This window comes from Triturus cristatus, chromosome 4_1 (assembly GCF_964204655.1).
Source record: "Triturus cristatus chromosome 4_1, aTriCri1.1, whole genome shotgun sequence".
Lineage (NCBI taxonomy): Eukaryota > Metazoa > Chordata > Amphibia > Caudata > Salamandridae > Triturus > Triturus cristatus.
The window spans coordinates 735,995,557-736,008,132 of NC_140585.1; the positions used below are offsets into that span (position 1 = coordinate 735,995,557).

The following is a 12,576-nucleotide window of genomic DNA, read 5'->3' on the forward strand; positions in this document are numbered from 1 at the left end:
TAGAAAACTCTGGAGAAGGGTGATGGTGAATAGAGGCATGGGGGAGTAGAGATGTGATTTATCTGCCATTGGAAAGAACTTTACTGCTTTTTTGTCATAGGCTGTTCAATACTCTAGTGATGCAGTCACACACAAAATGTTATGGTGCGGTTGACTCGCATTAAAAAGCCTTGTAATGTAAAGTTTATATATGTTTCCTGAGGCAAGCATGTATTCCTTAATCACAATCCTTGGTGGTACAGCACCCAGGATAATGTGCTGCATGGCTAACCACTTATAAGGGCCTAAAAGGCGAAATCTCTTGGCTATGCCAATCCATGTGCTTGAGAAATGGTTGCAAGTGTATACTTTGTTTCACAATTTCAGATTAAGAATACAATTAACCATCAGACATGCGATATATACCTTTGAAATTGAGTTGCTTAAGTTTATGGTTGGGTTCAAGCAATAAACAGTTGTTTTGATTTTCACAATGTGGTTGCAGTACTGGCCAGGACATGGCCTCAGTGGGGCAGTGGGGAATCTCAGTTCCTGTACACATACACTGAACAGACAGATTCGTTAATTGTATTCATCCATAAGCAAAATGGTGTCATCCGATTTCTGGTGTGGTCACAAACTGTTCTCTCGCATAAAGTAGCTGGACTTAATGTGAGATTCACCATCCACCTTCTGATGTATCTTTTGTTGATTACCATGCCCCTTGCTTCTGATTTTTGACCCCACTCTTTTTTTCTTTAGATTTTACTCAAGTTTTTTCTTTGGGTTGTCCAGAATTTGTAGTTGTTCTTTCCAGCCATATTCTGCTCTGCCTCAGAGCTGAGTGTGCTATTCTCCCATGCATCACTACTTAAGAAACATTGAGCCCTGCTTCCTGAAAGTTCTTTATGCCTTGAAGCTTATATTTCCTTCTGTTGTCATTTCTTTGGAGACAACTGCTGACCAACATATATTTAATCGGGTGTAGGCAGGAAGAACCATGGCTACAGGAACGGCTACAAGAACGAGACTCATTTTCTTCTGGCTGTCCAGGCCCAAGACGCAGATGCAGCTGATGCTTCAAACTCTTGACACAACAAGGAGCTTGGATAACTCTTGGTGGAATACTTCTTTTCATTCCTTCCATACAGTCTTTTTAGCATGGATTTAAAAATGTAAGAATATTCTCTGTTTTGTATATATGCTTCAGAATGCACTTTTATGGAAGCTTATTCCAGCTCTGACTTTTGTAAGTGCAAAGCGTAGTTGGACAATTTTGTGAACAGATACATTTTTTTGCAGTAAGCACAACACACTTCTATTTTGTTTATAAAAAATCAATTAGCCAATCAGCTATTTTATTGTCGACTATAATAGATAAAGATGAACTTAGGGAAAAAACCACTTATGGTCAATTGCAAATTCTTTTGGTAAATTGGCTCCCCAACCATATTTGCTGTTTCATTTAAAACCCTCAATTAAGAATACATTTATGTTACTACGGTTCGGGAGATATCCGACTAAAGATGGAATACCAAAATGGGAAAACAAGTGGCCTTCTAAATTGTGTAGGTAATGTGGTTCTTGTGAGGAAACCTTAGTGCATATAGTAACTTTATGCCCCAAATTGTTAGAAGAGCGGAAAACTATATTAAAGTCTATTTTTAATGAATTGGTGGTAAGATCTTGTAGAAATGCCATCATCTTATGTCTAAATGGTGCCACCGCCCGTCTTATTTCCCGCTTTGTTAAGTTTATTTTTATATTTGAAAAGAAAGTTTGTAATATTGACAATTGAAGTGAAGATATTTACGACATGAAAATTATTTATAATGCTGCAATGTATTTTTAGGGTTATGCATGGACTACTTTAAACCATAGTTGCTAAGGTTTGCTAGTAGAATGGTACTTTATTTCGATTACTAGCCCAAGTGTACTGTTGCTGTTTGTTATATCGCTATTAAATGTTTTTAGGGTAGTGCTGGCATCCTTTAAATTAAAACAGTTAAAGTCTGCTTAGCGGAAACGCACATCATCTTCGAGGTTTGAACAATTGTATTTTACTACAACTTCTTCTCTTTTGTTCCCACTTACATTGTTATAAAGCACTCTCTAGAACGATGTATGGTATATTGTAAACTAAAGTCGCCAGCACAAAGCATTTTATTTTTGTTGCTAAAGTCTATTAGCACAAACGCACTTTATTGCTAATGTCGTTCCAAATGCAAGTTTACTATGGTTGGTTCTTTCTTATGCATCTCTCACTGTTTTAAAGTTTTTAAAAGTAATAAATGGTATATTGACAACTTTAGTTGCTAGCACAAGGCACTTTAGTTTCCGCTGCTAAAAGTTTACTAGCACAATTGCACTTTATTGCTAATGTTGCTCTAAATGTAATTTTATTAAGGGCATTTTTATTTTTTCAGCTCCCATTGTTTTAAAGTTTTTCTTAGAGAAATGTAGTGTATACTGTAAACTATAGCTGCTAGCACAAAGCACTTTATTTTTGCTTGCTGATCATTTGCAGCCAAACAAACTATGTTGAAGCTTAGTTGTTGATCTTGCTTGGATATAATTGTACACTGTAGCCGCAAAACAATTATGAAGGGAAGATGAATTTTTTATTTGCTGTTTGAATGTTATATTCTTAATCTAATTTTATTTTGTATGTGTACTCTGCTGATTGTAATGATTTTAAGTAATCAACAAATAAATAAATACTACTACTACACTTCTATTTTACTGCATACCATGTTGTGGTAGTGGAACACCTTGCTTCTCATAGAAGTACCATATAGTCCTCCAGAAGCTAAACCTATCTGAAGTCTGTGAGGCCTATTCACAAAGTGCGTTGTGTATTATGTTTTGCAGTCCTAGTCACAAATCTAGGTGCATAGTTTACACCTCTCCATTTACTACATGTGCAGAGATCCCCACCACAACTGCAGAGTCTGCACATGTAAGTATTCGTTTTAGTGGTAAGTGTAGGAGGGGCATAGGGGACTGGCTGGAAAATGGACTACACTTACAAATAAAAGGGAGGGGTTAAGAGTAGTTTAAGGAGAGGTTTAGCAAGAGTCAGGAAGGGTCAGGGAGGAGTTTAGAGGGGACGTCAACCGACCCACTAAAGAGTAAGCACCTAGCTACTCACAAACTGCGCTTCTAGCTACTACTGTGAAACCGTGACCTAAAACACTAGTAAAGTTCACCATCTCAGAGCTGAAGTAATTCTGGCACCACACATGGCCAGCCACTGCAACTGCAACCTCTTCCCTTAGAAAATAATTACGTTCGGGACATATAAACAAAACCCTTCAGGAAATATTGTTAAATGAAATACATTATTTAAAATAGTTTAAAAAATGAATCAATGTAATTTAATGTTACAAATAATTTATAACAATAGTACATATTTTTTATTGATTTATAAAATATTGTAATAACCTTGTTTGCATTCAACATTTGAGTAACAACAAATAATTTTTATATATAAATACATTACTTGTAATAAATTATATATCACTTTAATCATTAATTCATAATAAAAACATTATTTATGTTAGTTGTGAATGTATTTTTTAATTTATACTTCAGAAAAAATAATTTTAATGTATTATACTTCAATTATATAAATATTTATTTAATGAATTTAAATTCTTATGTATCATAACAATATTTATAATCTTTTTACATTTTCTCTATACTTTATCATATGGAGACACCACAGTCGGGTCGGAGATCTCTGCATGGTAAAATATAGCGAAACTTAAAAAAAGTTCTGTGATGTAGTAACGAGCAATTTGCATACATTCACACCTAAAAGAATTCTTCAAAGAAATAGAAGTTATAATATTCAAAAACTAATACTAGATGGTAGGAGCTCTCATAGTGAGCACAGCATATGAAATACAATAATATATGCAACAAACACCCAGTGATTGGGTCTGTTCTAGTTACAAGTAATTCCAGAATAATTTATCCTTTAATCTCACAAAAATATAAAAGTGTACATTGGGTGCCAATAATTGCCGGTTGTGTAGTGTTATGTAGGTAACTTGCTGGCTGCAGATATGAATCCCAACATTATAAGTGTCTTGTTTCTAGGTGTTAGGCAATGTCTCCTCGGGCATCAAGCTGCAAAGCGTCAACGCTTGTTACAGCTATTTAGAAAATTCTCCTCAAACTCATGTCGACTGTTTGTCGTCCTTCAGAAAATGATCCTAAAAACTTTACCAATTAGTTTTTTTTAAATGAAATATACATTCCCATGTCCGTTTGTGACGTGAAATTTAGACTGCAGGATGACAAAGATTGTATTGTATATGCTCTTATATAGCGCACAATCACCCTACGGGTATCCCGGCGCTTGACAAAACAATTGATGAAATTAAGCTGAGAGGAATAGGCAGCGACATAGGCAATCAGGCTACTGGAAAGAGCCAGGTCTTAAGACTCTTTCTGAATTCCATTAAGGAGTCTAGCTGCCTGATCCTCGAAGGAAGCTCGTTCCATATCCGAGCACCAGCCACGCTGAATGCCCTCCCCCCCAGCCTGACACGTTTAAATCTGGGTTGTGACAGCAAATTAGCGTTAGAGGAACGCAGCTGTCTCGGGGGGAGATAGCGTGAGAATCTCTCCTGCAGGGGAATTGGACCCATCCCATGTGCTACTTTATGAATCAGACAGAGAGATTTAAAAAGGATCCTTTCTCTGACTGGCAGCCAGTGGAGCTCGCGCAGCGCCTGAGTGGAAGAGGCGTCGCGTCTACGATTTAGCGCCAACTTTGCTGCAGCCGACTGTACTCTCTGTAATCCCAGCAGAATATACTGGGGGGCGCCCAGATACAGAGAGTTACAGTAATCCATTCTGCTGAGTACTGTGCTCCTTACAATCAGTGCGCGCAAATTCCCTGGCAAGAATGGAAGAATCCTACGAAGTACCCGTATTAGTCCGAAGCACACACTGGCAGTCTTGTTCGCGAGTTCAATTGCAGATCGTTATCGAACAGGACGCCTAGATTACGAATGGTATTTGATGGAACCAGTGGAGCCTCATCTGGAGCAAGCCTAAACTCCGACTGCAGATGATGGATCTGGTTTCGTGGTGAGTAGAACAACACCTCGGTCTTATCACCGTTAAACTGCAGGGAGTTACTTCGCAGCCAGTCTGTTGTCAGGCTCATGCAGTTTTGAAATTGCTCCAGAGATACCTCCTGTTTTCCCTCCATCGAAAATACCAATTGTGTGTCATCTGCGTAGTTTACCAGCTCAACCCCAAACGCTTTAATAATTGCAAACAGTGGTTGCAGGTAAATATTAAAGAGAATGGGGCTGATGCTGGAACCCTGTGGCACTCCATAGGCCACGTCGGATTTCTCGGAGGTAAACGACCCCAGTGTCACCACCTGCTGCCTCCCTGTCAGATAAGAGCGGAGCCACTGCAGTGCTCGGCCCCTTACACCCAGATCCCTCAGTCTTGCCAGCAGGATAGTGTGACTCACTGTGTCGAATGCGGCTGACATATCCAGGAGCACTAAAACCGCAGTGCTCCCGGTGTCAGCCCGCATTCGTATGTTGTCCAGCATTGTGACCAGGGCCGACTCCGTCCCATGACCAGGGCGAAAACCAAACTGGTCCCTATCCAGTAGCTGATACTCTTCCAGAAATTCCGAAAGAGATCTGCTCACGACCCTTTCCAAGATCTTAATTGGGAAGGGAAGGAGGGAGATGGGCCGAAAGTTAGCCGGGTTAGTTGGATCTAACGAGGGCTTCTTAATAAGAGGGGCCACCACAGCCTGCTTCCAGCTATCCGGAACCAATCCTGTTTCCAATGATTGGTTGCAGATCAGGCGCAACCAGGGAAATGTGAGATGACCATAGGTCTTCCACACTTTCTGGGGAAGAGGGTCGAGGGGTGAACCGGAGGAGATGCCACTGACCAGGGAGTCGAAAATAGAGGCCGACATAACCGGAAAGGAAGCCAAGGAATGTTGGTGGTCCGTGGTCCCCTTAGATGTCTTGTTACCCGGGTTCTGGGTTGTCGCCTCGTTGTCCTTAAAGCGGACGACAATCTTAGCCACTTTGTCTTTAAAATAAGTGGCAATCTCGTCGCACAGATTTTGTGAGGCTTCGACTCTATTCTCCAGACAGGATGGGGCAGAGATGGTTCTAGCAATTCTGAAGAGCTCCATAATTCTATTTGGGGCTTGCAGGATGGATTGAGCATAGAAATTGGCCTTGCTTTCCAAGATGCACGACTTGTACCTCCTCAAGGTTAACTTAAAAGTTGCCCTATCCTTATCCAGATAGCTCTTTCTCCATGTTCTTTCTGCCTTCTTGCATTGAAGTCTGAGCTGCCTCAGATCTTCTGTGTACCAAGGCGCTGAAATTTTGTTTCTAATTTGGATTATTTTTATAGGGAGCACTTCGTCTAATGCAGCTGTGACGTACTGCCGGTAGATGTTATAATTGTCCTCCACTGTACCTAAGCTCTGAAAGAGGCTCACCGAGGGCGTCGGCAGGAGAGCGCCTGTCCTTGTTAAATTGGACCATTTTCTCCCTTTCCGATACTGCACAGCGGTGTTGGATTGAGCGGTGGGAGTAGCTGACCGTACTGTGAAGAATATTAGATAGTGGTCCGTCCACATTTGGGGAGAAATATTTAGGAGTTCAACCCTTGAACCATTTGCGAATAAAAGGTCGAGGATATGTCCTCCCTGGTGAGTCGGGGAGGTAACTAGTTGTTGTAGACCGAGAGATTGGCAGGTATCTGTCAAGTCTCTGAGTTGATTTTTTGAGCTCGCATTCTCCCACCAATTAAAATCTCCCAAGATGACCATATTGGAGTGAGATAGGGATAGGTTAGTGATGGTATTTAAGAGGGGCTGTAGTGCAGTGTTACTCCCCGGAGGGCGATAACACAGCAAGCCTGAGAGGAGATGACCTCTAGCTTCCTGAAGCGCGAATCCCATCAGTTCAATTCCCTCTATTTTGTCTACATGTAGCTGAGTAAAGTGGAGGTTTTCCCTAAAAATCAACCCCACCCCACCTCCTATGCCCTCCTCCCTAGGTAAGTGTATGATTTTAAAACCGTCTGGGCAGGCGAGACCTATCTCCACAACTGAATCTGCTCTGATCCAGGTCTCGGTGAGAAATAATGCATCCAGCTTCATATCTTCGATTAGGAGCGCTATTTCAAAGTGATGTTTTACTAACGACCTACTATTTATTAACCCACAATTCAGGTATCCGCACATGTTAGGGCGCGGACTCATTGCTTTACACCCCGGGGCAATAGCATAGTCCCGGATGGTGTCAGCCTCAGTCCCGCTGTATGCCTTCCCACCAATCTGTAGCAGCTGTTTCCTAGAGTAGACCTGGCGTACCTTATTGGGGGCATAGGGTACATCCGTTGTCCGGTACTCGTCCGGGGCGCGGACGGGCGCAGACGGGCTTGCCTCTGGCGCGCCATCGGCGCGCCCGCTGCGCGCGCGCGCTGCGCGCTTGCATTGGCCTGTTTTTATGCCCCCCCTCAGCGAGCATCAGCGCGCGCACCCCAAAATGGCGCCCACATCAACTGGATCCAGCCCAATCCAAGATGGCGCTGAAAGATGTGGTGAAGGATGAGGCCCCGCTCTAAGCAGCAGGTTGGTGAGCTTTGTTTTATAGTGGGGGTATGCGGAATGAAAGCAACAGTTTAAAAAAATAACCAACAATAAAAGACCGCGATCCGGTCGATAATAGTAGCAGTAGCAAAATTAGCAACACAATATAGCAGCAGTAGTTGTTGACCAGCGACAGTTGTTTGCAATAGTTTCCAGCGAGTTACAGAGCCCAGCGGACCAGCAGAAGCCTCCGAGGCCGCCCACTCCTTAGCGCGTAGTGTTGAGTCCGGGCTGTCAATTCAGAATGTAAGATTCATTCAAGAAACCGATCTATTTTGGGCCAGACTTGCTAGCCTCAGTGCTATCCAGACGTGGCCCTGTGTTTGCATTGCAAACAGCCTTATCGCCTGCCAATGAAAGAAGCCTTAATAACTAGCTGGACAACGGGACAAGGGAACTTAGTGCAGTGAGACTTGCCTCCTAGGCAGACGCAACTCACTGAGTACAGAAGCAGTGTCTGAGTGACAGGAGGCAGAGTGCGCTGCTAAATGGGCTTCACTGAGGACCCGAGAGGTGCACTCATTCATGAGGGTTGGGATATTGCATATTGGGGCCTGAGTAGAAAGGGATATGTGCAAATCCGGAGATGAGATTTGAAACAGGGCTGATCCCCACAGAGTTACTACAAAGGTTTTATTGTTTGCCATGCTTTTTGTTCAAAATTAAAGGAGATTATCTATGTTGTTTTACTTTACATTTTGGTCGACTTTGTTGAAAAATAATGAAGTAACTAACACCGACAAGGTCTTTGCTGAAGGACTGGTGGACCGAATACTCCATCACATAGATGATGTCCCGTCAGCTGTGTTGCAAGTTCATTACATTATAGCCAATGGCACTTGTAGTGCAACAGGCAGAATATCAGACACGTTCTGGAGGAATACCTTGCACCAAACTCTAGATAAAGCCAACTCCTCAGAGTATATTTTCTCAAGAAACCGATGGCAAGATTTCTCCACGCAAAATGAAGAGGAGCAAAGGTCTTGTTTCTTTAAATACTTTTCTGCTTTGTTCAGAGCTGAAGGAGCATTTGGGGGCTTGCATCTGAAGGAGGTCTCGCACTGCCATGTATATTTTGTCCTTTGTACAGTGTGGTCAGGTCCCACATCTGACGAGAGAGATCGAGATAGAATGAGTGAGTGTGGGTGTGGGAGTTCGAATGCGAGTGCGTGTGAATGTGTGTTTGTGTGTGTGTGTGTGTGTGTGTGTGTGAGTTTTAGGCAACCTGACAGCCATCCCTGTAACTGCACTGTGCACGCATAAGCGCCCTTCAGAACTTTGGCCGTTTGTTATTTTGACTTCTGTGGGTGCTTTGCATGCAAATGCCCAGAATAATGTTATAGAGTGGTCTCCTCTAGTATTTTGCCAACAAAGTTTCATGACACAGTGATTGATTATCCAAAGGTACAAGACCGAATGACCCACAATCCGCTACTATTTTTTACCTGTGAAAACTGAGCAAAGCTGCGGTCAGCAAACAAAGGGACGTGTCCAAGCAACTCATGGCAGATGTCACTGGAGAGAGCACAAACAAACGTTATATCATTGTAACAAAAAAAATCACAAAGAAGTGTTGTAGGCTAGCCATAAATTGGCAGATTTGCAGTGCATTTTTAAAAAAAAAGGCCTGACGACTTTGCTCATGTGAAATGTTTAATGGACAAGAACATAAAAAATATATACATTAAAGGATGGCAGCAATTTAAATCAATGCACATTATGAATACTGCTTGTGTAATAGTGAACATGTAAGAACCAGTAGAATTCCTGTGAAGTTTTTGTTATGTTATGTTATGTTATACAGTTTATGAAGCGCACAGCTGTCCCAGCAGAGGGGCGTCCCAGCGCTGACAGCAGAAAACTGCGATGCCTCTACCAACAGAAGGGGCCTACAACAGAGGGAAGAGGTATGTTTTAAGTGCTTTCCGAAATGCCAGATAACTCTTCAAATTACGGATGGAGATGGGAAAGTTTGGCAACTAAAGTGCAAAAAGAGCGCCCCCCCCCCCCAGCGCGAACCCTCCTCACCCGAGGGACAACAGCCAGATGTTGTCCCATCGACCGAAGTTGGCGGAGAGGAGTGTATGGTACAAGCAGGTTGGCCAGGATAGCTGGGGAGGAAGAGTTCATGTTCTTGAAGGAGATACAAAGAGACTTAAACTCTATGGGGCAGATTTACAAGCCCCGTGCGCCTAATTTACGCCACTGTTGCGTCACTTTTGTCACGCAGCGGCGGCGCAAATCCTGCGCCATGGTGCGGGGTACTTACAACGCGACGCATCTAGGAGATGCGTCACATTGTAAAACCCTGCGCCACATGTAGGCGTTCCTGTGCAGGGGGGGCGTTCCTGCGCAGGAACGCCCCCTAAAAGTGGCTGAGTGAAATCTACAAGATTTCACTCAGTCACTTTTAGGCCCATGCTGCGTCAAAACCCTGCGCCTGCCTGAAGCAGGCGTAAGGATTGACGCAGCATTAACAAGATAGGGCCCCCCAGAGGATTGCTCCATTAATGCGCCACTTTTACGGCACAGATGCGTCACGCATCTTTGCCGTTTTTGCCCCATGGTGCGCTGCATTGTAAATGCGGCGCATCAACGGTGGCAGAGCTGTGGCGCACAATAACTGGCGCATCCCTGCTGATATGCAGGGATGCGCCAGTTATTGTAAATATGCCCCTATACGTTTAGCCACAGGCAACCAATGAAGCCGACGAACGGCACTAGATGCAGAGCAAGTCTTGGGTAAGCAAAGAAGAGTTCTTGCCGCAACATTCTGAACCCTTCGCAGTCACGAGATTTCAGTTTTATTAGACCCAAGTGAGCTGGCATAGTCCAATCTCGACAATATAGAAGCCTGGACAATAATCTGCCTAATGGAGGGGTTCAAAAACCCCAGGAGAGGTTTTAGCCCTCGCAAGATCCCGAAACAGGTCCCTGCCACCTTCTTGGTTTGTGTTTGGAAACTGAGAGCAGCATCTACGCAGACACCCAGATTGGTGGTGGGTACACACCCCAAAGTGGCCTGCCACCAGTGCTCACTCCACAGCTCAGTGTCTTTCCTACCAGCAAAACCTCGGACTTGCTGGCATTGAGCTGGAGACAGTTGGCAGTCATCCACTCTGCAATAGCCTCAAGATCACTACTAAACTTAGATGCGTCCCGGGTTAGATCGTCCGAGAGTGTGACTACCAACTGAGTATCATCCTCATAGGACACTGCCATGAGCCCTCTGCTCTTTGCCACCATATCTAGCGGTTGGACATAGAGATTAAAGAGGGTTGGGCTCAAGGCTGAGCCCTGCGGCACCCCCTATTTGATAGTGTAGATCTTAGAGGCAAAGGGAGGCGGCTACCTGGAAGGACCTCTCCGTAAGAAAAGAGGCAAACCAGTCCAAGGCAGATCCTGTGATACCCACCTCCTCCAGCCGTGTCAGCAGGATCTGGTGAGACACAGTGTTAAACGCGGCACTCAGATCCCATAGGATCAGTGCTGAAGTACAACCCTCGTCTAAGGCTCCCCTCAGGTGTTCGGTCACAGCTAGGAAGGCAGATTCCGTGCTGTGACCAGAGCAAAAACCATTCTGAGAGGGGTCCAGTACATTACTGTCCTCCAGATAACCCGTCACAATAGAATTGATATAGGCCTCCGAGATCTTAGAGACCCAGGGCAGGAGGGAGATTGGACGGAAACTCTCTGGTTTGCTGCATCAAATTTGTTTTTTTAGCAGGGGGACCACCCTGGCTTGTTTCCATGAGCTGGGGACAACCACCGCAGGGAAAGAACAAATTGATCACCTGGCTCAAGGGAGTAAGAAGCACGGGTAAGATCTTCATAAATTGGTCCGGCTTCAGTGGATCAGTGGGATAACCAGATTTAATCTTGCTACAGAGCACAGACAACTCCTCCTGTGAGATTGGCGGGAAAGCAGCCAAAGTATGCAAAGAGGTAGGTCTAGGCACCTGATCAGAACATAACGCAATCTGTGGGAAGGACTTATAGATCTTTTCCACCTTCTCGACAAAGAAGGAGGCAAGAGCCTTACATTGCTTATCTGACGATATTACGGTCATATTTTGGGCTGTTGATGATTTGAGAGCTTTCAGCATCGAAAAGATACTTTAGGAGGGGTTATTGCTGCTCTTGATCTCATCCACATAGTAGGATGCCCGTTCAGTCTGAATAGCCCTATGGTAATTCTTAATGGCTGCCTGATAACACCCCTTCAAATGAGGGTCATAGTCCCTTCTCCAAGCTCTCTACAGCCTTTTGCACACCTTCTGCAAAGATGTAAGCTTCGCATTGTACCAAGAGTTGGATTTGGTAGTGCGACTTTTACACCACTTTATCGGATGAGAGCGTCCAGAGCACGGAGAATCCATCGGCCATGTTTGGACCATCTGCAGTGCCGGGTATGGTCGTAGAAAGGAGGCCAAGAAATTGAGTCATGTCGAGTTTATGCCAGGGGCGTCTAAGTACAGACTTCTGCGGCACGCTCCTCCCAGGCTCTACCCCCAAGAGTGTCATAGTGATTAAATAATGATCAGACAAGCACATTGGCATAGGAGTGTGAACAGTCAGGAGCGAAAGGTTGGAAAAAAACCAGATCCAAGAAATGACCCGCAGAGTGCATAGGGCCCTGCACCAGTTGAGATAACTGACATGCCGCAAGATCAGCTAGGAAGTTACCCATATCAGTATCCTGGGAATTATCCAAATGCAAATTCAGATCACCCAGAATGCTAAAGTTAGCTGCGTTCATGGCTAAGGGGCACACAGCCTCAATAAGTGCCGCCCTAAACTCATTGGAGGGCCCTGGTGGGCGATAGATCAGTAAGCCAGACATGGTATAGCTAGCGTTGAAGGTGAGCCTAAAATGCGCGGATTCGCACCCAACCAGGGGCTCCTTTACAAAGGTGCATGGGTAGCAATATTTA

General features: G+C 44.1%; 1 protein-coding gene across 2 annotated transcripts in view; it reads right to left on the reverse strand.

Moving 5' to 3' along the window:
• The window catches only part of PAH (phenylalanine hydroxylase), a 219,365-nt gene that overhangs the window by 23,794 nt on the left and 182,995 nt on the right, over positions 1-12,576 (reverse strand). For both annotated transcript variants that reach the window (XM_085653236.1, XM_085653235.1), the window contains one exon: positions 9,088-9,157. In XM_085653236.1, coding sequence (XP_085509362.1) covers positions 9,088-9,157 — 70 coding nt within the window. The remainder of the gene's footprint in view (positions 1-9,087; positions 9,158-12,576) is intronic.